Here is a 26,277-nt window from a genome sequence, read left to right on the forward strand (position 1 = left end):
CAACATTTTTCACGGCTGCTATATATGCAGAGCGCTGATTAGAAACTGATATCATTTTAGATTTGGCACCTTCATCCGATATGATAGCTGTATGACATTGTACAGCTAGCGTGGTTACTGCAAAACAGAATTCAGAAGGCACTGACAACCCCCTCGGTCTGCCATTTTGAATAATTTGGAGTGGTCTTCTGACTCACAATCAGGAAATGAAGGGACATTCTCGCTTTTGATGAGATCTTTGCAGCATTCACATTTCCGTCGGTTCATTCACAGTTCCTAAAATTGCAATGAGTAGTCTTGCCAGTAGCCTACAGCCTCTTACCTGCTAGGGTATTGATTTTGTGCTGGTCAGGTACTAACTGGCTTGTTCTACCTAATCTGCTGTGGCTTTTAATTTATTCTTGTAATTTTCCAGTACAGCAGTGAATAAGAACAACGAAACGTGAACTGCTGTCTAGCATCTGCTTACTATTGACAAAACCACATGTCACCGCCACGCGCGCACTGCGCGACATGATGATAGCACTACTGTTGTTACGATCCTAAGCGGATAATCCGTAAGTTTCGCATCCCGGTATGTTTAGGAATCCCTGGTATTAAGTAAGGAGGTACCGGTAACTTTAGATTTTGTTTTGCTTGGTTCATAAAGAGCTGTCCTAAACTGTAGTGCCGTTTTGTTGCTAAGTTAATATTTCATCAGATCAAACTTTAAAGATGGCTTTTTAAAATATATGATACTTAGAAACATATTTGCAGCTAATTCTTTCAGGCTAGTGCAGTGTTCTGCATCTTTGATTGAACTATTATTTTTGGACTGGGAAAGTATTTTCAAAAAATTAATCCTTGCAGTTTCACATACAGTACTTGTAGTTGTAGAGGCCTTGATCCACTGATGCGAGCCTGGCCACGGAGATTCACAGTAAAGTTTCTGATTGTTGAAGTGTTGTATAGTATGCGGGCATTATTCCGTTCATTAGGTGCCGCTAAACGGAGAGCAGTCTGCAGTCCTTATAATGCGTTGCTCAAGAGAGTCGAATCAGTGCCGCTTAATTTTTTATTGCCAAGCAGTAATTTTAACACATTTGTAAACGTGTAGGCCTACAGTAATTGTAAAAGCTAGAGCATCGCTCAGCTTAGTTAGGAAAAGAGTACGGTAGGCTAATAATAATGTTTTCTGTTTACTCAAGGTTTACCTTAGCTAGGTTAGAACGCTTACCAACTTAGTTATGTATTATCAACGTCCTGCTCAAGTTCCACTTCCTGCTGGGTGGGAAGCAAAATATGATCCAACAAACAGAAAGTGGTTTTACCTCAACCACTTAACTAAAACAACACAATGGGATGATCCACGATTAACACTGCAGGTAACTTTAACAATCAATGAAATAAATGTTCATTGAGGATAGCCAAATTGTGAACATAATACCAAACAATGCAAATTGCATAAATGATGCACATAGTCTGTGTTATAGCCACTTTTGTTGAGACCTGGAACTGATTTTAATTTTCACTTAACTAATAGTGTTCCAGTTAGTCCATATTTCAGCTAAACGTAAAATCATATAATCTGATTATAGGTTAAAAGATTTGTGTAATTTTAAAATAACCAAATTTATGTACCAGTGCAGCAACATTGACTGATTGAATCTTTATCCTCAGACTGAGAAAGCTTTAGAGATCTTAGTCCTGGCAGTTTCACATACTTGTATGTATTATATATGCTTTGAACCACTGACGCACACCTGGTCCCCGAGTTTGACAGAGTGAAGCTTCCAATTGTTGCAGTGATGTTGTCTGTGAACTGTTTCATCCATAATCCACTGAATGGAAGGGCTGTTCTTTACCAGTTAAATTGCATTAAAAGTGCAATAAAAGTCATGACCAGACTTTGTTTAACCATTGTTATGACTAGAATTATGAAAATATGTATAAAACATTTATTTTCAATATTGGTATGGATACTTCTATAATCCACAATCAATGTATTTTTTACAGCAAACTCCCACCACTCCAAGGCAAGCCTCGGCTCGGCCTGTAATGCCAAACTACCAAAAACCACAAGCTGCTACCACCAGTTTTATGGAAGCTGATCCTGTTAAAGTGGAAGTTGTAATGTCTGATTACAACATCGATGAAGATCTTGTCAAGTTAGTGAAATATTAGAGTTAAGTTTATATCATTTTGTCGTTACCGCAAAGAACTCACAATTTAGAGGTTGATTTTGAAATATCAAATTAATTTGTCAGTTGCATAGCCAAATGATGGAAGCCCTGGTTCGAAAACTTATTGGTTAGACATTATTTAAGGCTGCATTTTTGGCAGTGCACTTAAAGGCATACAGACTGAAGTGAAGGTGGACACAAAAATTGCCTTCCTGACCACTTAATTTAAATTTTCAACTTGAGTGACTGAGTGTAAGCTTGAATACAAAAAAAAATTGTTTCCATACCTATATTTGACTAGTAATAGGCTATATCATATCATAATTACTTTTCTTGTTTGTGTAAGTTGTTAAAGTTGGAAAGAGTTCAAGTCTAGCATCCAATTGTTTACTTAAATGGCAGGAGATATACCAAACTCGACATTCAAAAAGGTGTTGTTTTTGCTTTGAAGTTTAAAGATTCAGTAATCAGTATAATGTTTGTGTTTTGTGCCAATTATCCTGGTGTTGCTGCTCTTCTGTGTTCATAAAATGCACCATTGTTTCAGCTTTCAGTTTCTCTTAACATTGGATTGCACTAGCGTGTACATTAGGGTGGATCAAAAAAATCGAATTTTTGAGTTCAGCTTAGTGCATTTGCCAAAAGATGCAGTTTGGGCTATCTTTTACATTGGTACTTGAAAAAACATTTTTTGACCCCGTTTGACCCCTATCCAAGAGCGCTCTAGTGGCCGCTGAGCCAAAATTCCTTAAATTAGCCATAATACCTTTTCTAGTGGGTGTAGGCTAATGATTTTGGTGTCTAACCCCACTAAATTAAGTCTTAGGAAGTCACTTCTGCAGTCTAAAATGATGCATGGGCAGCCAAAATTGCATAATGACATTTTTGCTCTAAAAAGGCATTTTATGGGAAAGAAATGGCATTTTTAGATATTTTGGGCAGTTTTATGGATGAAATACTAAAAAAAGTGTAACCTAGGTAAAACACACTAGGGTGTGACCATTTGTGTGCAAACTGGCCTCTAGTCCAATGAGGTGGTGAGGTGATATGTGGTCCAATAGACTACAGAAGCATACGATAGTGCAGCTGCATGCCGCATATATATTTATTTGATAGTGTAAACTTAACTATTGCATTTATTACAGCTTTAGATATTGTTTATTTCAATGTTTGTAAATATCTGATCACACTTAACTTAATTGAGTTTGAATGATGTTTAATAGAGGCAAAACTTGCATTTGGCTTCTGAATAAGCATCCCATTGAACACATCCTGGGTAGTGTGCACACAACCCCCAAGGTTGTTTTTTACTTTTTTTTGCACTTATTGATTTGTAGATTTGTGAAATTGTTCCACTAGCCAAGAATCTTTGCTGGCTCAAAAATCAGTAGAATTGGGGCACGTTTATGTGGGCCACCATCCCATTCAAATTTTCAGGTTTGCCATTAAGTAAATATTGAATTACCGGTATTTTCACGCTTCTCAACAGAATTTGTATGTTTCAACAAAATAATATGCATAAAACTTTTGCCTGTTCGACTATCTATCGTACAGGGAATTAAAAGAATATGCTTGTCTATACGAGTTGTCTGTGAATTCACATTTTTTACGCGTTGGAATAGCTAAAAATACAACTCCAGTGAGCGGAAGTGGTCTAAGATTCTAATTTCGCACTGGAAATAGATCAAATACACATAGAAAGTTACCAATAGGCTAATAAGTTTGCTACATGAAAGCCTCGTATTGAATCTGTATGTATACAGTAACTGTAAACTTTTACTAACACATTTTGTCACAGAAGGCAATGTAATCGACTAGTCTAATCTGTGCAAGAGGATATTAGTTTTTTCTCTTTCTTAAATTAGGTGCGTCTTTTCTGTTAGCTTCCACTATTTGTAAAGTGTTTTGATAGTGTTCCTCGTTTCTGGCACAATGTAGGTATTAGGTAATTGGTGCTCAGTTTAACTCCATGTTCAGCCACATTGTAAACAGTTTTCTGGTACGACTCTGATTCCATTTTTTGAGACTATTTTTATACTGATAAAGGAAGAAAATCATCATTTATCTCTAAAACAGAGAAAAAGAACCGAGAGTCCTTTGTGATAAAATCTGTCAGTTTTGATTCCAGATTGATTTCTGATGGAAAACGTGGTCCGTAGCTAGGCAGTGCCAAACCGATCTGCTGGTGTAAAAACAGGATCTGTAGGTTTTACATGTATAAGTTCATCAGCCATCTGATGTTTTCCTCTTCTTAAACTTCAGAGCTGAACAGTGCCAGTCCAGTGGTACCATCTCAGCAGAGAGATACCAAAATTGACGTTGGAAGCTACGTTCAGCAGCATCTGATATCAACTTATGCACTGCTCCATATCTGAGAATGTTCTTGTACATAGTCAAACAGTTCCAAGGAGCATCTACAGCTACACTACACCGAAACCAATATGTACAGTAGACGAGTGAAATAAAGTTCATGAGATCTTTCAGTTTAGCCACTTGTGAAACTGATGTGATAGTTCCCTTAGGTAACTTAGCTATTTGATTTTCCAGTAGCACCAATTAATAGGAATGAATCAATTTGGCCATCCATCTGGCCTTGTGTGTGGCCCCAAAACGGTAGAATTTCACATTTTGTAGACCAGGACTGATATACGCAATGCACAAGTTCATAAGTTATTTATAGTCGCCTCAAATGAACTTGTATTTGCTTTGTGCAAGTTGAACAACGTCATCTTTGAGGTTCTGAATGAGATCGTGTGTTGTTACTGGAAAGCTGTTGATATCCAGTGTACTTAGCAGTTGTCCACTGTGGAATAGAATCCCAGTTATTGTGGAGTCTCACGAAGATGCTCATTTCTGGTTATTTTGAAGCCTCTAGCTTCAAATCTTCAAAAATACATGACACAACGATTTCACCGATGTGATGTAAACAACCTGACCAGAGAAGTTCCTTATCTTAAGAGCTACAGTAGAAGCAGTTTTTGCGTTTCCTTTTTAGAGTGTTTTTGTCGTTTTTCTGCACTAAGAATCCTACTTTCTTTCTTTCTGACTCGTGCGAATAAAATAGAGTCAAATCCGGCTACTGTGGCTGTCCTGTCTGTCATCATTCCTTTTAAGAAAGATATGTCTGCAGGATTTGATATAAGCTCCTCAACAAAACACTAACATACTGATTTCGCCTGAACCCGTTGTCATGCATTTTGTCCATTACTGTAATGCTATGGATAATTGGATGCACAAATTAAAGGCAGCATTTTTGCAATTAACTTCATATGGTAATTGTTTGCTTTTATATGTTTGCTTCAGTGTATTAACAGCAGTACCTTTAGAAGGATTATGAATTTGTTTTTCTTTACCCTTTTTTTTTAAAAAACAATAAATTTCCAACTTTTTCAAGCATTTTTGCTGAATAAAGGCTCTGATGTCATTTTGCTAGCCCATAGATGATTTTAAACTGCAGAAATGACTTCCCAAGACTTGATTTAGTGGGGATAGACATCAAAACCACTAGCCTGCACAGTGCACCCACTAGAAAAAAAATTATAGTCAATTTAAAGAATTTTGCCTCGGCGGTCACTAGAGAGCTCTTGGATAGGGGTCAAACGGGGTCAAAAAATGTTTTTTCATGTACCAATGTAAAAGATAGCCCAAACTGCATCTTTTGGCAGATGCACTAAGCTGAACCTAAAAATTCGTTTTTTTTGATCCACCCTAGTGTATTATACATATGTAAGATGTATGGTTGCTGTGGTCCATCCCTAGGCCGCAAGGCCCGAATGATGCAAAACCTGAATGACACAACACAAGACATGAATGAAGCAAGGCCCAAATACCGCAATATAATACATGAATGTTGCAAGACTTGGTTATTTCTTACTAAAACGTAAAAGTAATTGTTTTTTTTAGTTTGCTACGAATTTCATTTGTCATGGTAGCAATTTCCATTTTCTATTTTTACACAACCAAAAAAATTAAAATTGTTTTCTGGCACTTAACAAAATAGAGATGAAGGTGCCACATGTTTGTCTATAATAACCAAGTCTCTCATCATTTATGTATTACGGCATTCCGGCCTTGTGTCATTAGTGTCTTGCGGCTTAGGGATGGCATCATTTGGACCATGGCATTTAGTTGTGTATCGACCTATGCAAGCTTTTATGGCATTGACCAGATTACTCGATTAATGGCATGTCTTTATTGTACCAATGTCATACTGTTTTACTAAAGTTGTTTTGAAGATAAACAATGTTTATTAAACATACACATTGTGAATTGGCTTGTTTTCTAAGGATTTAGTAAACAACTAAACATGTAACAAATTGCATACCATACCGGTACTAGATCATTGCTACGAACTCACAACAATAACATGGAATCCGTCCAAAGTGCTTTAAAGGACATGGGTTATGTCAAGGTAAATAAACAATGAAATTATGTTGTACCAACTACCAATGTATTTTCTGCTGAAATATGATTTAACCATTGAAAGAGCATGTACATATAATTGTATATTTGTGTTTTGTAAAGAAATAATCTGGTCAAATTTATATTTGACATAGTTTTTTTTTTTAATTTATTTACTGTTTAGAAAATTACACCGAATGAACAGTTTCTTGCTACCTTGAAAAGGGAATATCCTGAAGCAAAGAACTTTACAATAGAGTGAGTCTTATCTTGAACAATTTATGATCATGTACAAAGGCAAATAATCGCATATGTCTATTGATTGCATGAGACTAAAAGTTGATACTGGAATAGTCAGTAAATGTGGTGACTGTCGAGTAGCCTACACAGAGTCCCGCAACTAAATTTTGACTTTTGAATTTTTTTCGTAATTTGCCAATTTCAAACTGATGAAAAAGGTAAAATTATCATTTTAACTTTATTAATGTAATCCTTACAGTCTACTTAACATAATTGTTGAATATGATGGCCCCTTGCTTAGATATTTTTGGATATTCTCTGGCGAAATCGTGAACAACTTCTCTTCACGTCATCGGTATCGAGATTCCGGAATGCTCTTTGAATGAATAGCTGTTTTAAGAGAGTTGAGGTTAGGTTTGAGTTGAGGTTAGTGTGTCAATATAAACAAGACACTAAGCTTAACCAAATACTATTTTAATTGAGTAAGATAGCGTTATGGTAATGACGTCATCACCTTTCTCGCCCCCCAAGGCTTTTTGAAAAATCGGCGCCTATGTTGGTAGTATCATAGTTTTTACCAATCGAGGGCAGCAAAGCATCCTTCAATATCTTCAGATACTCCATTGTGTTGATTCCAAGACCAGCTTTGATGAAACGAGGAGGCATCACTTTGCCATCGCTTGCAACGGCTGCAAAAACCATCACAGAAGCAGGATTTTTGCTTTGCATCAGACAAGAAACTTCTGAAGGGTCACGGGCATTAACTAGTGTGTTCTGACGATTTGGTCCCTTGTCCAAAATAAAAATTTTACCATTAACAAAAATGCTAACATGTTCATAGTTCTCCCTTGTTTTTGAAACTGTTTTTTTTTCGGTCATTTATCAGCCATTGACCGATTTTTTAGCAAAATCTCTAAAAAAAAATTTAGTCAATTCGGTCAAAATGTCCGAAAAAATGTATAGTTAATTCGGTCAAAATGTCCGAAAAAAACAACGTTTCTCAGCGAAACTTAATGTTGTTAGTTAGTCAGCAAGTGCAAATTTTGGTTTGTATCAGCTACTTAAAAGGAAATATTTTCATCAAAAAAAAATGACTGAATTTTTTCAAGTCATTTCGTACAAATGACCGAAAAGTCTCAGCGAAAAAAAACCCAGTTTTGAAATTATTGAGAAATGCATCTTTCAACCCTGATTGTTTGTGAGCGGGCAATGAGGAGGTTGCAACGTTTTTTTTTCACATACAACTTCATCCCAAGATCTTCATTGACTGCTCTACTGATGGTTCTGTGACTGACAATGATGGTGTCTTTTGGCAAGTTTTGTTATCGTCTGTGTTTCATCTATTTTTATCCGGAATGGCTTGTTTCGGTGAGTCCGATTCGGTGAGTCCGATCTCTTAACGGGGGATTTTTTCAATTTTTTTTTTAAATTATCGGGTACCGTAGCCTAATTATCATTGCCGTTTTAGGGTTAGGAGTTAAGGTTAAGGGTTAGGAACTCACCGAATAGGACTCACCGAATCGGACTCACCGAATAGTAGCAGACCCATTTTTATCGACCTTTTTAGCCCCGCCAGAAAAATTTTTGTTTACTCTCAATCCTTTTGATGGCTGTGGAGTGTGGAGGTTTCTTTCAACTATCTCCTCGGAACCAAACTTGGCCACAACTCGATAAACTGTCGTCTTTGAGTAGCCAGTACTCTTCATAATATCCGAAAGAGTGTTTCCAACACATGTCAATTTACATATCGCTCACCTAGAACCGAACTATGTTATGTCCATTTTTCAAGTTTTGAGAAAAACAGGAAAATAGATTTTGAATTAGGTTTTTGTAAATTATCTCCCGATATATATGCAATATTTTGTACCAGTGTGACTAGTAATATCTTGCTGTTTGTTAGGCATCATTTATGATACTTTTTAACCACTAGAGTGAGCAATATAGTGTTTTTTCAAGTATTGGACGGACTTAACATTGTTTAATTTTGAAAATTCTAACTGGTAATTTCATGAAATAACGGACATAGCATACTTATAAAATCGATTAAAGTATTGCAACCACTGTTTTTACATTGAAACAATTTGAGATGGAGCTATAAATTGAGATAGTAGCCTCCAGGTAGCATTTGTAAACTTTTTTGACAGTGTAGAACCATGATTTCCTGTTTTGATACCACACAATCTTTTCACTTAGTCGTGTGTGATATTATGTTCAATTGTTTCTTTGCCATCTTACACATCTTCTGCAATAGTGCTATAAAATCTGACAGGTCTTCTTTGGACTTTTGGTACATGGCTTCCTCAAAAGACCTAGTTAGTAAATAGCTGAAAGCTTTATTGTTCTATGCTGCAATCCCATTTGTTAGATAGAACCATAACTAAGATTTCTGAATTTCTAATTTAGCTGCCTAACCACCAACTTTCATCAGACTTTGAAATAAACGCCAACAGCTCAACTAAATTAACATCTGGAGTCTGGACATTAAAAAAAACATCCCAATTAAAACACTGTAAGTTATTAAACAATATTGTATTTACTAAATTAGTTGATCTGACAACCTTAATCATTGTCACAAACCAGCAGAGATGTACGTATACGCCGTAGACTTGTGGTGTAGACTTTTTGTTTGCGCTAACGGTTACAACCACACTTTTTTTGATAGTTGTCGCTTGAGGCTAGCTACGCCGTAAAGTTTTCGCGGTTTTTTAGTGCACAACGTCAACGAATACTTTTTAATGTATTTTTTTTCGCTACAACACACCAATACCTTCCAGCGCTGCAGTTGAAAGAATGTTTTCAATGGGCAAAGACATATTAAAACCAAAACGCAGCAAAATGTCAGATGAACACTTCAGATGCTTGTGTTTCTTCGTGGAAATTCAAAATAAAACTTGTTTGTTTCGAGTGGTTTATACCGTGTGAATGTTTGGCACCTAGCAAACAAAATGAGTTTACGCTAGTGTATGCGCTGACGCTGTCAACTTGTTTTACAAGTTACGTTGACGCATACGGTGTATGGTTTTTCGAACGTTTGCGTTTACGCTGACGGCGTCAATAGTTTTTGTATGCGCGTACATCACTGCAAACCAGTGATGCATTCATAAAACTAGAACTCAAGGAATGGGTAAATAAAATCTCTATGCTAATTTTCAAGAGTATCTACAGAACGAACAAACCACATAATGAAATTACAAGGAAAGATAATAATTCTGCGACCTAAATATCAGCAAAATTGATACTTAGGATCTCAGAATTTTCAACAGTTCTTTTGGAAGTCAAGATGAGTCCAGCTGAAACAAAAGCAAAACTAGCATTGGTGTTCACTGTTCAGCTACTCTGGAATGTCTGCATAAAAGTGGTGATGGTGTGGAGGAATGAGGTTTTTTTACAATAACTTCATCAAATCGGCTTTTTTGTCCTTTTTTACTGCAAGCTGTGATTTGTAACGTTTTGGTAGTTCCACAACTAACGGCAATGAAAATTCAGTTGCAAGTCGTCTGCTGCTCTGTCGACTTGATTTTATGAAGTCTATTTCACTGAAAGACGGCTTTGAACATTTGTACTTGAAGTATAGCTTGACTGGATTTACCTTGCAAAACTTTAATTGCATAATCTTGGTCCACAGTATTTTTTCACCGTCAGAATCAAAAGTTGAGCCTCGCATGATATGTGAGTATTGTGGTGAATCATTCACAATTTTTTTGAAGTCAACAACTTGGCTAAAATCAGTGATTGTCACTATGGTAGGATTGGTTTAGAATGACTGGAGAAAAAACTGGACTGGACTGGAGAAAAACTGAAAGGTTGGTCATTATCATTAATGCCTTAAGTCAAAATAGCAGCCTGTTACTAGGGATGCCCAAAGTAGAATTTCGAATCCTTGAAATTCGAATCCATCCAGATTCGAATCTAAAAACCGCTTTTTTATCGGGTAATTGGATTCGGAAATAATACGGAGAAAAAAAATTATAAAAAAAATAAAAAAAATTTTGAAAAAATACGCCTGCAAGTCTTGCAACAAAGCAGAATTCCCACTTTTGCACAATTTAGCTGCAAAATACGTGGCCATTCCAGCAACATCAGCTTCTTTGGAGCGATCGTTTTCAAGCGCTGGGCTGACTGTTGGAAAACTCAAAACAAGGCTGACAGGGCAGCATCTGGAGGAGATAAACGTTCTACATTGCAATTCATCACTGTTGTGAACGATTGAGAACTTGTTAAAATGATAGCTTTGCAAAGCTTCTTTTTCATGCCGTTATGTGTATTTTCTCAATAAAAAGAAAAGGTTAAAATTGACGCCGAGGATTCTAGAATAGGATTCGAAATTCTAGATCCGAAAATAAATTCTAGAATAATTCTAGAATAGGCAATTATTCTACTTTGGGCATCCCTACCTGTCACACAGAAAACAAGCTGTGGGATGTTCTCTGACCCATAGCAACCAGCCTTACACAGCCTGTGTCATCTCTGAGTGATACAATGGTAAAAGGGTGCTGAAAATTTACCATCAATAAATAAACCCGAAGATCACCTTTTCACAACATGTATTATGTCCAGCATTTTCAATCAGTCAAAAGTAGCAACTAGTTTAAGTCCAACAAACTATGTTATGTCCAGACACAGTTAATAGGTTGACATTACGTTAAGTCCAGGTAAGGACATAGCACAGTTTAGTTTGAACATTTTGAAATTTCTGCAGGACTTAACATAGGCTAAAAGCTAAAATAATGGACATAAGAGAAATCTGAGCATGCCATCAGATAGAGCTATGTCCAAAACCCAAGAAAAGTTGAAAAAGTGATTTTTGCAAAAAGTGGACATAACATAGTTCGGTTCTAGGTGAGCGATATGGTTATACGTTTCATTAATTCTGCCTTGTTTAAAGAAGTTTGTCTAAATATTGCAATACTATCTTTTAGAATACCTTTATAAGATTATCTGCAGAAAGTTTCATCTTGATTATAGAAATCAGAAAGAACCTTATGCGGAAATGAAAAAGTCCCAATTAAGCTGCGGGACCCTGTATATTTAACTTATAACAAAGTAATTTTCATATTGGTGACTCTTATGAGGTTGTGGAACCATTGTATAAATATTGTCAATCTACTTATGAGGTTTCATGCTTTCAAGTTCAAGTGACATTTGGTAATTTACATAGATCTTCACCATACATGATGTAGTTGAAGCCGTTTGCGGCAAAAGTTGATAAGTCACATTTTAACATTTTGAGAAAACGACGTTTGAAGTTTTCAATTATAGATTAAAAAATTTACACATTAAAAGATTTTACTGGGGGGCATGTGGGCATGACGGAGATTTTTGATACAGTTTAGGTTTGCGAGTTTTAACTTTCTAGGTTCTGTAGTTTTTCTATATTTTCGAATAAAATGTGGACCATGGCCACCTTGTCGAATTTTGCAGATTTTGATTACAGCTACTGCTAGTGTTTGACTGAGATTTTTTTACTTTTTGCTGTCTCCTGATGATATAAAAGCTTTTTGTTGCCTTGGGGAAGCAGTAGAAAATGAAAAAAAGTAAGTTGAAAAACGCTGAATCAGACTGTTATTGAAAAATTAACAGTCTGACTAAAATCTTCGAAATCAAGATTTCTTTGTCTTTCAACATCTGAGGATGTTAAAACTTATTGTGTCATCTGGAGAAAACAGTACAGAAAGCGTAAAAGTATAATTTTTAGAAAAATTTATTTAAACATTCGCAAAAAGTGAGCAAAACCTGGAAATTTCTGCAAAATGTGACAAATCAGGCCGTATCTTTAGGTAGCCATGTGTGGACTTTATCAACTTTTTTCTCTAACTTTCTATCTCATACTTTTTGTGCAAACATTTGATATAAATTTATTTTAAAGATTTTCCTTTGAACCATTTAAAATGTACAAAAACTAGTTTCGGAATGATTTTTAACCATTATTTTTCCAAGAAACCAAAGTGACGGTTTAAAATTATAATATTCGCTGATGACGTCAAGCTGTACGTTTTTGTCACAGATCATGCAGCATAATGAGTTCAATGCTGTGGCCAGGTCTGACACGAAGCAACTGTAATAGTTTTAAACGCATGCTTTGCCTGCTTTCAATTTATTCTTCTACATCTAAATACACCGTGCGCACTACGTTCGAAATGTAGATTGTTTTCGGGCAGGCCGACTGGTCTAAGCGGCCTGTTTTACTGTTTATGACCGATTTAAACTTTAAAGGACAGAAAAAACAATATTATAGTTATATACGTCATAAAGTAATTCAATGAATCACAACTGAGTGGAGTTCAGAGTATTGGTCACGTCCATACAAATTATATACCGTACATCTATAGTTCTATACCATTATGGATTTAAGAGACAACATTGTGATCATTTTTTTAATATTCCTAATTTTTGCTTTGGTAATTGCAAGTGTTAAGATCAAAAGCGCAACAACTTTGATTAGCTTACTTTTACTGTAAAAAATCTCTTGAGATTCCCTGCTCCCTACAGATATTCAAAAATCAAATATTATGTTTTGTTAAACTTGGGCATATTAGTTTTCCTGGCGGCAACCCTACGCGCATATCAACTTTTTCTCAAAAACGATTCGACTTTGGCAAAAATGGGCTGCTATGTTCTTGTCGAAATCGAATAAATTTCAACTTGAAACTCTGATAGATCATTCTTTATGACTTTCTGACTACAAATATGCACTTAACTCAATTTCGCCAAAATGTGACTTATCAAATTTTGCCGCAAACGGCTTTAGTTGGTCTTTTTTACAATTGTTCTTTTGTTCATTTCTTATAGAGATCAATTGGTGAAGTCTAACAACTCCATGCAGGAAGCAAGAATGAACTTAGAAATTTTGGGATATAAACGAGGAGGTATTCAGTATCAAAAGCCAAAAGAGGTTTGCCTTGCTAATTCTAGTTATTCAAATTGTGCTTTTCACGGTTAATAAAGTATTTCTTTTTCGTCGTGTGAGCCTCTGGGCCGAGGATCTGTCCTTTGTTTTATCATGGTCTTTAAATCTATGATCATCAATCATCATCATCATTAAGTTCCTTCCTCTCGTCGAGGGTTGGAGGCAATGAGACGCCAAGTTTCTCTGTTGTGCACTAGCAAATCTATGATATATGTTCTTTATAGCATCGAGGACAAATATAAGTTGGTCATTACCTGTCGCTCGCTAGCCATGTGACCTTATTGCAACAATAAAAGTTGCATCTGATGCTTTCATTTTTAGTGCATGAGGTGTGACAAAAATGAAATAAGATTTTTTTCAAGTTTGATACCAACATTTACTGAGAAATACTCATTTTTTTCAAAAGTACTTTGAGCGTTGATTTTGCTACAGCACCAAGACGTGGACAAGATTGATTAATTGTAAAAATCTTTATACTCGGACTGCGAAAGCTTCTTTGAGAGCTTAATCCTGGTTCATGCTTGTAAAGGCTTTGAACAACTGACACAGGCCTGATCGCCGAGATTGGTAGAGAAGTTTCTCCGTTTCTTGTTTTTGAAATATATTATATATTCCATCCATTAGTTTCCGTTGAATGGAGAGCTGTCCTTGAAAGGCTTTGCTCAAGCGAAAAGTCCCCGCTAATTCTGAAAGCTATTCTTAAAAGTTACCGATTTCTATCCTAAATGATTATAATGCGCTGTTTGTGGACCAACATATTAGTCTGTCGCGATTGTCGTGCAAAATTCTGCACACTGTTTAGTTTGGCTGTAACTGCGTAACGTTGACCGAACACCCTGGAGGACACAGCCTTTGAATTTGGTGTCGGCAATTGCCGAGGTAAATGCCAAAGTAAAACAACCTAATCGAAAAAAATTTCTTGCTACACTCGACTGCCGAGAAACACATGTTTTTGGGAAAAGTCTTGATGGCTAGTGTGGAGACTACACCGGTATGGTTAGCGAAACACAATGCTCGCTGTTCTATAGTGAGTAGTCAGGTAGTGCTGACGCCAGGAAGGTCGCTCCTTCTCAACTGCCAAAAAAAGTGCCGACGCAAATTTCGAAGAGTTTGTTAATTACAGAAACCCAATCGGCAAATCAACTCTTTTTTGCATTCATTCAACGCCTGTAAACGTTGAATCAATGTAAACAAAGGGCTAATGTCCGTCAGCAATTGCTTAACTGACTCGAAAAAGCGTGTCCGGTAGCGGAAAGGGAAATTGTAACTGGCGATGTGAGCGTCATCATTAAAAACAGCTAGATAGTAGTTTTCCGATGAAGACTCTCTAGTCGCTATGACGTTCTTGCCCCAGAGATATTCGTAATGTGTGAGAAATCAATCGAAAAATAGTAAAAGAAAAGATGAATGGTCTTGGGTGGCAAATATAAATATTACGGCTTTGACGTTCTCAACATTTCCTTCGATTTCCGTACCGAAAACGTCACACAATTTAGAAATATTTATGCAAGGTACTGGAAACGATGAAGATTGAATGTTGTCGTTGGTGGTAGGTGTGGTATCGCTATCGCTTTCACCTTTTCGAGCACTTTTACTTTATTTTCTCGTGTTTTTATTCTGTAAAGTTGTTTTTGTGTGATCAGGTGCCTGCAATAAGGACGTCTACTACCGCTATTATTACCTTGCCCAGTGTTTTTCAACCCCTGGCGATCTTTCACGAAACACCGGTTGCAAATCACTAACCTAGGCAGCCAACCAACATCGTCGTTTTATGCCGCCACCAAGGCTTAAGATTGACTGCGTTATGAAATGTAAGTAATGAGAACGATGTACGCCAAAATAAAAAAAATGATCGCTTAAAACTGCTTTTTTTTGCTTACTGAGCGAACAATATTATTTTCAAAAAGCAGTTATTTTGTAACTTGAGCGTTGCATATTGAACAACTGTATAAAGTTTAGAATTGACAAGAAATCGTTAAATTTGAAAATACAATCGGAATCGCAGCAAATAAACGTGTTGAAAGTTTTTACTTCGGCAATTACCGACGCCATTTCACATCCGCAATTTTACGCCATCACTGAACGGTTACCGTTACGTTCAATTCCGTCGTTACTCAACTTTAAATAGGCGAGCTAAAATTGCCACAGCACAATCCGACTGCAACCTTTGTCACAAGACATTTGGCGAAACCGACTTTTTGGTATTTAACAAAGGTAGCTTGTGCATTCGCGTAAACAGATCAGAATCGGCAGTTTTTTCCTTACTGACAAAGTCGTTAGTATTAACAAAAAACCAAAGGGCCAGACATATCTCGCCCCTCTGTTTCAGACCTGAGGGGCTACCGCCCCCTGCCCTCGCGTAATCAACTCCTGTACTGACTGTGTATACTTCTATTTCATATAATATTGTACGTGGCCTACATTATATTTGTAACCTTCAATGTACAACGTTAAACTTGAATACGGTACATGAGTTTAGACTGGGGTACAATGATTTTTACATTGAGTTAAAAGTGTGCACTCTGTACTATGTCAAAAAATTTTTGATAAACGCAAGCTAATGCGGGATATTGTGAAAGTGACTCTGCTCATGATTCCTTCAATATATTTTGGTCGTGTTTAGACCAGTTATTCCCATCAAGCTGTTCAACCAAAGCAACATTTAATTGACCTGTTGAAGACACAGTATCCCAGCGCCATGGAAACTGCAATAAGGTGATTACAACACTACTGTATATTAATTGTTAGGCGATACTTTTTATCTTGAAAAAATAAAACTTTTCTGACAGTGATTGTTTGTAATAAACGTTATAGGTGAGTTGGTGGATGATCGTTTCTGTCTGTTCACTTCCAGCAAGCTACGGAAAACTAAATGACTATTCCGTGCTCAGTGACCAATAACTCTACTTGGTAGAAACTAGCTTTAGCTAAATGTTGCAGGTGATACTATGAGTGCTTGTAGGCTTACAAGGGTAAGTCAAAGAGTAACAACAATGTGTGCTTTTCATAGCGCAGTCTCTACCCAGCGCAGATACCAATGCGATGCTAGTAATTGATCAATATGATCATGTCATCGAATTTTGAATGAATTTTTTAGACATCAGCTTGTTAAAACCAACAACTCGGTCCAAGGGGCCCGCATGGGCCTGGACGCCATGGGTTACAGGAAGAAAGATCGAGATCCGCCCAACAAATCTAAAGTTGTGATAAAAGCAGCAATACCTCCCGCCGCAAGCAAACCTGCTGTTGATCCAGCGAAAGCAAAAAGTACGTCCACGGGCTCACTACTTTCATGGCCATTTTATCGCGTTTTTTTGTAACGTTTGTTGCTAGCATTGTTGGTGTACGACTTAGGCCTGAAAGTACATTTTGGGTTATGCCGAAGTGACTTGATGTTTGCCCTGGTCACATAGTTGACCATGTATAAAATGATTTCAAAATCGCTTCCTAATTTAGTAACAAAATTTTTCGATTTCACATCAACAAAGGTAGTGGTAGTGGTTGCTCTAGCAAAGGTTGACCTCACACTGATTACTACACATGATCACGGGAGACGGTTTTCTGATAGAGCATAACTGCGTCTGTGATCACTTATGCTAATTTGCATTGTTTAGGGGACCTGAAGAGAAAGTTTCCTGACCTTGATGACAGAACGATTGAAGTTTGTCTCCAAGTGACTAACAACGACGTGGAGATGGCTATCAGTAAGTCCAGTGTGCTTGTCGCTTTTCTTATGAACTGGCCTTTTCATTGCTCGAAGAGGTATAGAATCTCTTGGTGCTTCTTCTATCGAGTCTTCTAAAGTTTGTTGATACACCACAGATTGACACATTCTTCCGCAACGGAGTTATACAATACACTGACAGGTCCCACCTACTGCACCGGGTGGTAAGCCGAGGGCAAACAAGAAGGTGGTCCGCTGTTTGGGGCTCGGTGCCACACATACATGCAACTGGGCCCGTGTTGTAGCCCCACTCCACCATTGCAGACTTAGTACGTCCAACACCGGTTCGGAGTCGATTTAATGTTTTCCACTTTGCCCAAGGAGCGTTTGCTCCTCTTGGTGCCATAGTGTGAAGATAATACAATGTGTAGTTTAAGTGATGTCGAAGTTTGTTACGTAATTAAATAAAAAGCTCAGAAATGTAATCTTAAGTCAAAAAAAAGGAAGTAGGTGTATCCCTTCAACAGTTATCACGTGAAGAATAGTTTTTTTACGAACCAGTGGGATTTTCTTATTTAATTCACTCATAAATTTTTTTTTTTTATGTTGATTGAACATTAACACTGGCAGTGTGGAATCTTCTAAATTTCGCTTTTTTGCCAATTTATCGCAGAGTCATCCTGATGCTTAGTTTGCTTGCGTATGTGAGTTGATTGACCATGACCATATCTGTTTGATTCTTCGGATGTCACCAGCGCTTCCATCTCTGTATTTTGTTCATATTATTTCTTCAACTGATGTTTTTTTAAATCTCTTCACTAATGTCTGTTTAGAAATCCTGGAGGCTAAGAAAGAGAAGGATAGAAAGAAGGAAGTCACCAGAGAGTTTAGGCGATCCAGTCCTCCTCAGGAAGAAGAGCCGCCCCGGGATTTCACGTGAGTCATCTTTTACCAGGCTATTGCTTAGAATTAGATTGATTTAAATTGAGCAGTTCATCGAAATTCAATTCATGGTTTTTGCATTTGCAGCTCATTTTTTTATTGGAACAGCTTTATATTTTTTTGCTTCTTTTTGTTGAATTTCTTTTTATCAAGTTCAGCTTAAACAGAAATCTTGCACAGAAGGTCAGAAAACGGTCGGAAAGAAACACAGCCTCCTGTGTCTCTGCGTGTTTTTTTGTAAAATGGAAAAAAAAGATTTTTTTTGCAGCTAAACTCATTTTATAAACTAAATGTTTAGACCGAAAGTATTCGGAAGTGATGAACCTTCATCATCTCCCTCCACATCAGTTCTCTCTGCTCCGCAATCTTCTGAGCAGAGTTTGCAAAGTTCCTTCAGCACAGAGGAAGACATCGCCAGTAAACCAGCATCCAGAACTAAACTTCAACCAGTGGAGAAAAAAATGCCACAATTCACTAAACGTATCGCTCGACCTGTTGTGTAAGTCATCACATTAGCATTGTTGTAACATGTTGTATAACCTCTCTGTTGGTTGATCAAGTGCTTGGTAGGTCTTCATGGCATCAGTCACCTATCGCTGCGCATGTGGTATGTCTTGCAGGTTCAAATCTTTCATGTCAAAGTACGAAGCCATGTTCTGTCATTAGTACTTTTTTCACATGGATCGCGTTTGGTTTTGTAGTTTTCAAATAGTTTGTGGTAAATTTTGCATCACAAAGCAGTTCACTTTATTTGCGGCTTAGTGCTCTTCACTGTCTCCAAAAGTCTTCGTCGGCTGCATAGCCGAGTGGTGAGAACACTGGAACGGCAATCGAAAGGGCACTGGTACGACACCGCTCAAGAGCATGCGACTGTGTCTTTGGCAGGACACTTAAAGGCATGCCTGAAGGTGGACATGAAGATTGGCTTCCTGGCCTTGCCGTCCACTTAATCTAAATCTTCAACTACCGGGTGTAAGCCTGGATACGACAAACAAAACAAACTGTCTCCAAACTTTTTGAAACCTTATCCTTTTTTATTTTATCATGAAGTTCAAACAATCGTTTTAATTTGAACATTGAAATCGTCTACGTCACGTCGTACTCGTCAGACAGAGCAACTTTTTCCAAACTGATTCGACAACATTTGTTCCAGTTGGACGTCAAAACTGATTCATTACGTTGCGTATGGGTAACGATATCTGCATGCGTGCGTACAACATGCAACACAACATTCTGTGTAAAAACAGTTTAAAAGGACGCAGACGAATCAATTGAGATGAAGAATAACAAAAATGATCAATTCCTCAGAGGTCACACAACTCAAATCAAACTAGTCGTAGCTATGCTCCATGTTGTTCTGCGACCTGAGGTTATGGCGTGCTTGCAATGAGCAGATTTTTCAAGGCGCTAAAATTTAAAATGTTTGTTGATGCAAAATTTAAGATCTCGTTTTTTTTTTTTGTAAAATGTGTAATTTAAATTCCAATCATCACAAAAAAAGCTTTGCAAAGTAAACCCGAAATTTCGCTATCTTCTAAAGACCTGATTTTACACTCTAAATTCAGTCGTGCCTGTATGACGAAGCGTCGGAATGAATGCGGGTTGTCACTTGAAACACCATAATATAGTTCAATTTATTTTACACCAGAAGAGCGTATCTTGTTAATAACTTAAATGTCTGATGAGCAGTCTTATTTAATTTTACACTAGTAATTGGGTATCTTATGTTTTAATGTCTTCAGTTTTGCAAATGTTTTTTTAGGCAACGTACTGGTGATTATAAGTCAAACATTCGGATTGAACCAGCGGGGCCAAACCCCGCCCTGTGTAGAGGGCCTGACTCTAGCCTGCTCCTTAAAAGTTATGCGGAGAGACATGGTCCGAATGCAATGAACAGAAAAGGTCCACAGGTTAGTTTGACGTATTTCTTGTGTACCGCCTATAGCTTTACTTGAGTATTGCATAGTAGAACTCTTAAACCGAAGTGTGCTATACTAATGTCTTTTGCTGGTAATTCAATCGCTTTGAGATGATGCTTGTACGTCAGGAGACATATTTTTATTGATCAATTGTGAAGCTTTGTTCTGGAAAGGATAAGTCGCTCATTACGTTGAGTTTTGTTTTGACTCAATGGAATGAAGCCGCCACATAATTTTGTTTACTTCATTTCAACCTTTGTTGACGTTGGACCAATATAGAAAGGTTAATTTACTGGCTGCGCAACTCACACAAACTTCCCAGACTGCAAAATCGGTCATTTTTCCTTTGATTCAATGTAAAATGACCGATTTTGCAGTCAGGGTTGCTGTTTCTGACTTGGGGCATGCAAAAGCAATGAAATTGACATCACCCTCGTATTGTGTCATGCCCTGCAATCAAATGTGACGATATTCATCTGGAAAGTGTCTTGAAATATCTTAAATAGCGGTGGTAGGTTTACAGTATATTGAACTTTTTTTGCTTAACAAACCACTTCAATTGTTTGTTGAGCAGATGACGAACCGTTGTGGACCGCAGATGAGCAACCGAAAAGGGCCATCCGGAATTTCCATGGGACCCGCTGTTTCTGTTGTTTAACACACAACATCTCTCAAAGTTAACTGCGTTTCTTCACTTAACCTCTAAACCCATGAGCAGTGTTCCTTCTAAGAAAATTTTACGCTGAGCAAATATTTGATTTAGTGAGCATGAGCATTTTAATGCTGAGTTAAAATGAATTACCAACTTTGGGAACCGAGTTTGGGAACCACTAGTCTAGAAGTTTAATAAAAAGCGAACAAATTACACATTTACTTCAAATAGTTTCTTCTTGTTTTCGTGGTACGAGTGTGGAGTGTTTAGGAAGCAAAGACAAAGGATTGTGATGTAACAAAAGGGTACTGTATGCTCATGTGCATCAGCACACGGTATAAATGCGATAAGCGCAGAAGCGTTCTTCCAAAAATAATGTTGAAGATCATTTTACTTTTAAATTTGAAAATTGCAAGTGCGCAAGAATGAGATTTTACTGCGCAAATAGTCTGGTGGTACTGCGCATTTGCTCAGTTGCGCACCTTAGAGGGAACACTGCCCATGAGTTATTTCTTGCCGTTATAGAGTCGTACAATACGTCGTCGTCATGATTTTTCGTGACGTTGAACAAACAGTCACCTTCGTTATTTTTGTAGTTACGGAGTGCCGCTGATTTGTATGACAATTTATTAAACTCATGCAGTAAATAGATTGTAAATACTGTAGTTAGATGTGTTGTTGTCAAATACGTATTCTTGGTGGTTTCAACTGTTTCTTTATGCTGGTGTTACTGATAAAGTTCTCAAAGGGTTATTTTGACGCTAAACTTGTTCATATTAAATAAGCCTTTGCCCTGAAACAAGCTCTTTCCTTTGTTGTTTCTTGATTACAATTACACATTGAAGGTGTTTTATTGAGATGTTTGTGATCAAAATTTCACCATATATTTGTCAGCCACTTTTTATTGACTCATGTTCACACTTGTTATTGCAACCTGGTAGGCCTATGTGTTATCTTTCGCACCTTTACATTCAACTCAGCTTTTCCACGCGCCCCTTCAAATTTTCTTTTACATCAAAGATATTGTTGGTGCTGCAATATTTTCATTAGATAATTGCTGATCAACATTTGTGGTACTATCAATTTCGGAAAGATGTTGGGTTACTGGTAAAACAATGAGGCACTTAGTTAGGTTTTGTAACATTTCAATGAGAATTAACATTATACTGTACATAACATTTTTCACCGTTTATTTTTTCAGTTTTATGTAGTTGTTTTTGTTACATATTTGACTTCACTATTGTGGAAAATAAACTATGAAATGTGACAATCTGACGAAATTGATCGTCAAGTAACGATAAAGATATTTTTGTCGCAATTTTCTATCGTAAGATATTTTGATCCCATACTCTGATCCATTGTAATCCTAACATGTCATATTATGTACTGTGTTATATGCTGGTGGGTTATTCACATACTCTTCTATTTTTTGGATATTGCTAGGAAAGAAAGCCATAAACATTTTTCTACAACGCTACCTGTTTTATTCTCACCACATCAATAATTATGCCCGAGCACTGATCACTGGTGACACCGTATTGGTTGAAGTAATAATAATAATAATGCTTGTTTTTATGTAGCGTTATATCCATCGCAGATATGCGTTGCTCCTCAGCGCTTTACAAAGCAGACAGTGTCAGTACTGCATTAAGGTGCTGTAAAGTTATCACACGGAGTATTGCAGTTGTTTGTATGGGATTATGGAAAAACAAGAATACACGTGCCCTCAAATCGAATTAGCTTGGATTTGACCATAAATTTTACTGCTTTTTACAATTTCTTTTTTAAGTCTCTCAACTTTGACCTTGCATGTTTCGTTTCGCCATAAGTTGTATCTGTCTGTTCTCTTATTATTCAGTTTATTATTTTGAATTCTTTTTTAAGAGTGGGTTTTGCGAAGAAAATGTCACTACAATGGCATTCAGTTAACAAATTTAACTCTTTACCAAGCGTCTTTGAGTGTGACAAGCGGTGGTTGAAATAAGCCTGATTTGGAACGGTTCATCCTGAGACTGTAGTTTCGGGAGAGAGTTTGCTTTTTTATACCAAATGCAGGCAAGACACAACAATACAGACTGAGTCTGAACAATTGAGTCGATAATGAAATGCATTCATTCTATTGTAAGTTATGTCAGAATGTATCTGTTGTGAACTATATCGTGTGTTAGTTTTTTCAACACTGAAACGTTTGGTTAACACGGTACAGTTGTAACATTTGTGATTCCATTGCAATCCTGATGCTGTTAGTCTACTCGGCTCTGATGATTTGGTTTTTACTCAGTTCTACCACATATCACGTGGCTCTTCTGCCAAGGTTCCAAACGACTTTGATAACCGTAGACCAGTCAGCAAAGCTGGTCCTTTTTACATTGATTCAACGTTTGCAGACGATGAATCAACGTAAAAACGACCAGTTTTGCTGGCTAGGAGACTGCTGTTTGCCGCATTGTGGAGTTTATGATTACCTTTTTAACTTTGTGATTGATATCAATCCGTCTGTTCAAGTAGTGTTTTGTTCAATCTTAGTCCATGCTGGGCTAACACCGGAATTTTGAACTTGCACTGTTTTACTGCTGGAGATACGAGTTGTTTTTCTACGGTGGTGAGTTTTTGATTTGTTGATAAATTGATAAAAGAAAACATGACTTTATAAAAAAAAACAATTTTTTATTGAAAAATGAGAAAATATAAAGATTTTGTTTCACAAACAATTTGCAAAAATTTAGTCTAATACTTTTGTTCTGTTGCAATTCTGAATCTGAAATATATCTTCTGTTTTGAAATAAACTATCTACACGTTGACCTGTATCCGGCGACAACAGAAAATAATATCTAATTAGGCCTATTAACTTAGATTTACTTAACACTACGGTATATGATTCACATACGGTAACTAAATTAGAACTAATCTAAAATGTAAACAATACAAAAAAATCGTAAAAAAAGGTAGATTAAAAACGTTTTTTAACATCTCTAGTTACTGCACCAGAGTCGTATATTCGTGGCTGTTTTGTAATGCAGAGTATGTAATTGTATATATGATTTTTTCGTTATTCACTTGCATGGTCGCATCTGAAATAAAATATATCTTAATATTAATGATTATTGGTTAACCCTAAGTTGTATGTTGCTTTTTTGTTCAAACTACTGCTTCCACCGGTACTTAGTTTTTAAATGTGTAATTTCTGGAACGCCGGTCCATTGACAATCAACTAATTGGACAAGAACAATGAATACATTGATTTCACCATTCTGTACATAGGCTAAGTTTACTTCGAAGATGTACGGTGGTTTGTGGAGCGTTGACATTGCTATAAATATAACTTCTTGTTGCAACACATTTGCCTGTTTAAATTGCTTCTGTAGGCAACACCTCGTTTAATTAAGCCTTTCCGGTGTCTTCGGTATAACCATTCAAAGACAAACAAATCTCTTGTAATCGTTTCCAATTAATCGAAGCTATGACATAGTCCAGGGTTTTCCAAACTTTTTGGGCCACAGACCTTATTGTGAATTTGTTTTTTAGCTGACCGCAATCATATTTTTGCGTCTATTTTTCGTCCAACTAGCCTGGAAGGAAGGAATAATCCAAAACAAGTAATACTGAAGTGAAGCATTCGCACATGGGTTGCAGCTTCGGTTTACAAATAATAAAAAAACATTGTTGAGTAGCATTTATCAACAAAACTAACATCAATGGGACGGATCACGGATGAGGTTGGGTCATCGCCCAATTTTTGGACCAAGTCGTGACGGACAAAGTCAAGAGTCCACAGTAAGTCTGAACCTGTATTTTGCCTTCATATTTGCAATTATCTTTGACAGTGCACGTAGCTTACTACCAGAGAAGGGCTTGATCTTTAAGATCACTTTGGAATTTAAATTCACATGTACAAGTACTGTAACTGGATAAAGGCATTGTTAGCAGGTAATTTTCGATTTTCAGTCAATGTTTCTTGTTATACCCAGGGCTGGATTTCAGCCGGAGCGCCGCTCCGGAAGCTCGATCAAAAAATTGGCTTCTCCGGAACGGCGTTCCGAAAGCTCAAATATTTTATACTCTTATTATGCTTTGCCCTGTTCAGTAACAGTATATCCATAATTCTTGATGATAAAGCTTTGGTAGAGAGTTTACTTTGTTGAACCATAGAGAAATAAAACATAGTAACTTTAGCGGGTTTAGCATACTTTATTTCACACAAAATATAACATAATTAAATAAAATAAACTCAAACGTTTTCGACACGTACGTGTGTCCTCATCAGGAATTAAATCTGCAATTCCCAAAGCTGTAGTGTTATTTCATTAATATACCCTACCTAGGAAAAGATTCAACAATTTTTGCGAAAAACCTAGCTAAACTTATAAAAAAGAAATTTTCATGTGACATTCATCCTGTGTATAAAACATTTAAAGTGCACCAATATTTTCAATTGAAGTCGCCTACCCCCTTTGCTCTTTCTTCAAATGTTGTGTATAAATTTAGTTGTTTGCGTGACGCAAACCAGACATACATTGGTATGTCAACCAGACATTTGTTGACAAGGGCCGGGGAGCACTTAAACCCAAACCTAACAACTAAAAGTGCAATTAAAGAGCACATCGCCTCTTGTGAAATGTGCACTGACAATGTCTCGATCGACCAATTTAAAATCATCTATCGAGGCAGATCTGATTTTCAGACTTAAGATCATGGAAGCCTCAAGAATCAAACGTAACAATCCATCTCTCAACCGGCAGTTATTCGCCTGTGGCTCATCGTTCCTTTTGTGTGTGTTCTAATTGTTTTGTCCAATGCCTGTAGTCTACACCTCACGTGATCTGTTTCCCACCGCATAATTTACTCGCAATCTTTCTCGTATCATTTGTTCAGTTTGTGCTTTCAGTCCAGAGTGTCGTTACAGTTACAGTGCATAGACAAATTTATCTTACGATTTTTCATTTTATGTATTGCAGATTTAATTCCTGATGAGGACACACGTACGTGTCGAAAACGTTTGAGTTTATTTTATTTAATTATGTTATATTTTGTGTGAAATAAAGTATGCTAAACCCGCTAAAATTCTTGATGAGCCGAACACGTTAAATCGGGTATTCAGTATTCACTCTGATAATATATCTTCGTACCAGTCTTGACGGAAGCGAACCCGTGAATGCATTAATTTTGTAGGTTTTGTTGAGCTCGCTATTCTTACAGCGAATGGCATCTATGATTCCCTGAAGAGCTGCCTAAAATCATATGGCATGTCTACAACATTTTTATCTTCTTGTTTGATTGGTGTTGTAGGGGAAAGTGGTGTAACGTGGACCAGTCCCCTAACTCAAAAAATAAAAATCGTTTTGTCAGTATTTTTAAACAGCTTGAAAGAAAAAATAATAATAGCCCTGAT

General features: G+C 36.9%; 1 protein-coding gene across 1 annotated transcript; it reads left to right on the top strand.

Annotated features, from left to right (window-relative positions):
• The first annotated feature begins 1,215 nt into the window (after positions 1 to 1,215).
• On the top strand, positions 1,216 to 24,225 carry LOC145769425 (uncharacterized). The gene is made up of 12 exons (XM_082581069.1): positions 1,216 to 1,364; positions 1,996 to 2,147; positions 6,501 to 6,573; positions 6,748 to 6,821; positions 13,593 to 13,695; positions 16,334 to 16,425; positions 16,808 to 16,977; positions 17,325 to 17,414; positions 18,208 to 18,310; positions 18,615 to 18,815; positions 20,079 to 20,226; positions 20,810 to 24,225. Exons 1-12 carry the CDS (start codon positions 1,227 to 1,229, stop codon positions 20,891 to 20,893), a joined length of 1,428 nt encoding a protein of 475 aa, XP_082437195.1. The 5' UTR covers positions 1,216 to 1,226; the 3' UTR covers positions 20,894 to 24,225.
• Positions 24,226 to 26,277: the final 2,052 nt, after the last annotated feature.

Source organism: Aplidium turbinatum, chromosome 4 (genome assembly GCF_918807975.1).
Source record: "Aplidium turbinatum chromosome 4, kaAplTurb1.1, whole genome shotgun sequence".
Lineage (NCBI taxonomy): Eukaryota > Metazoa > Chordata > Ascidiacea > Aplousobranchia > Polyclinidae > Aplidium > Aplidium turbinatum.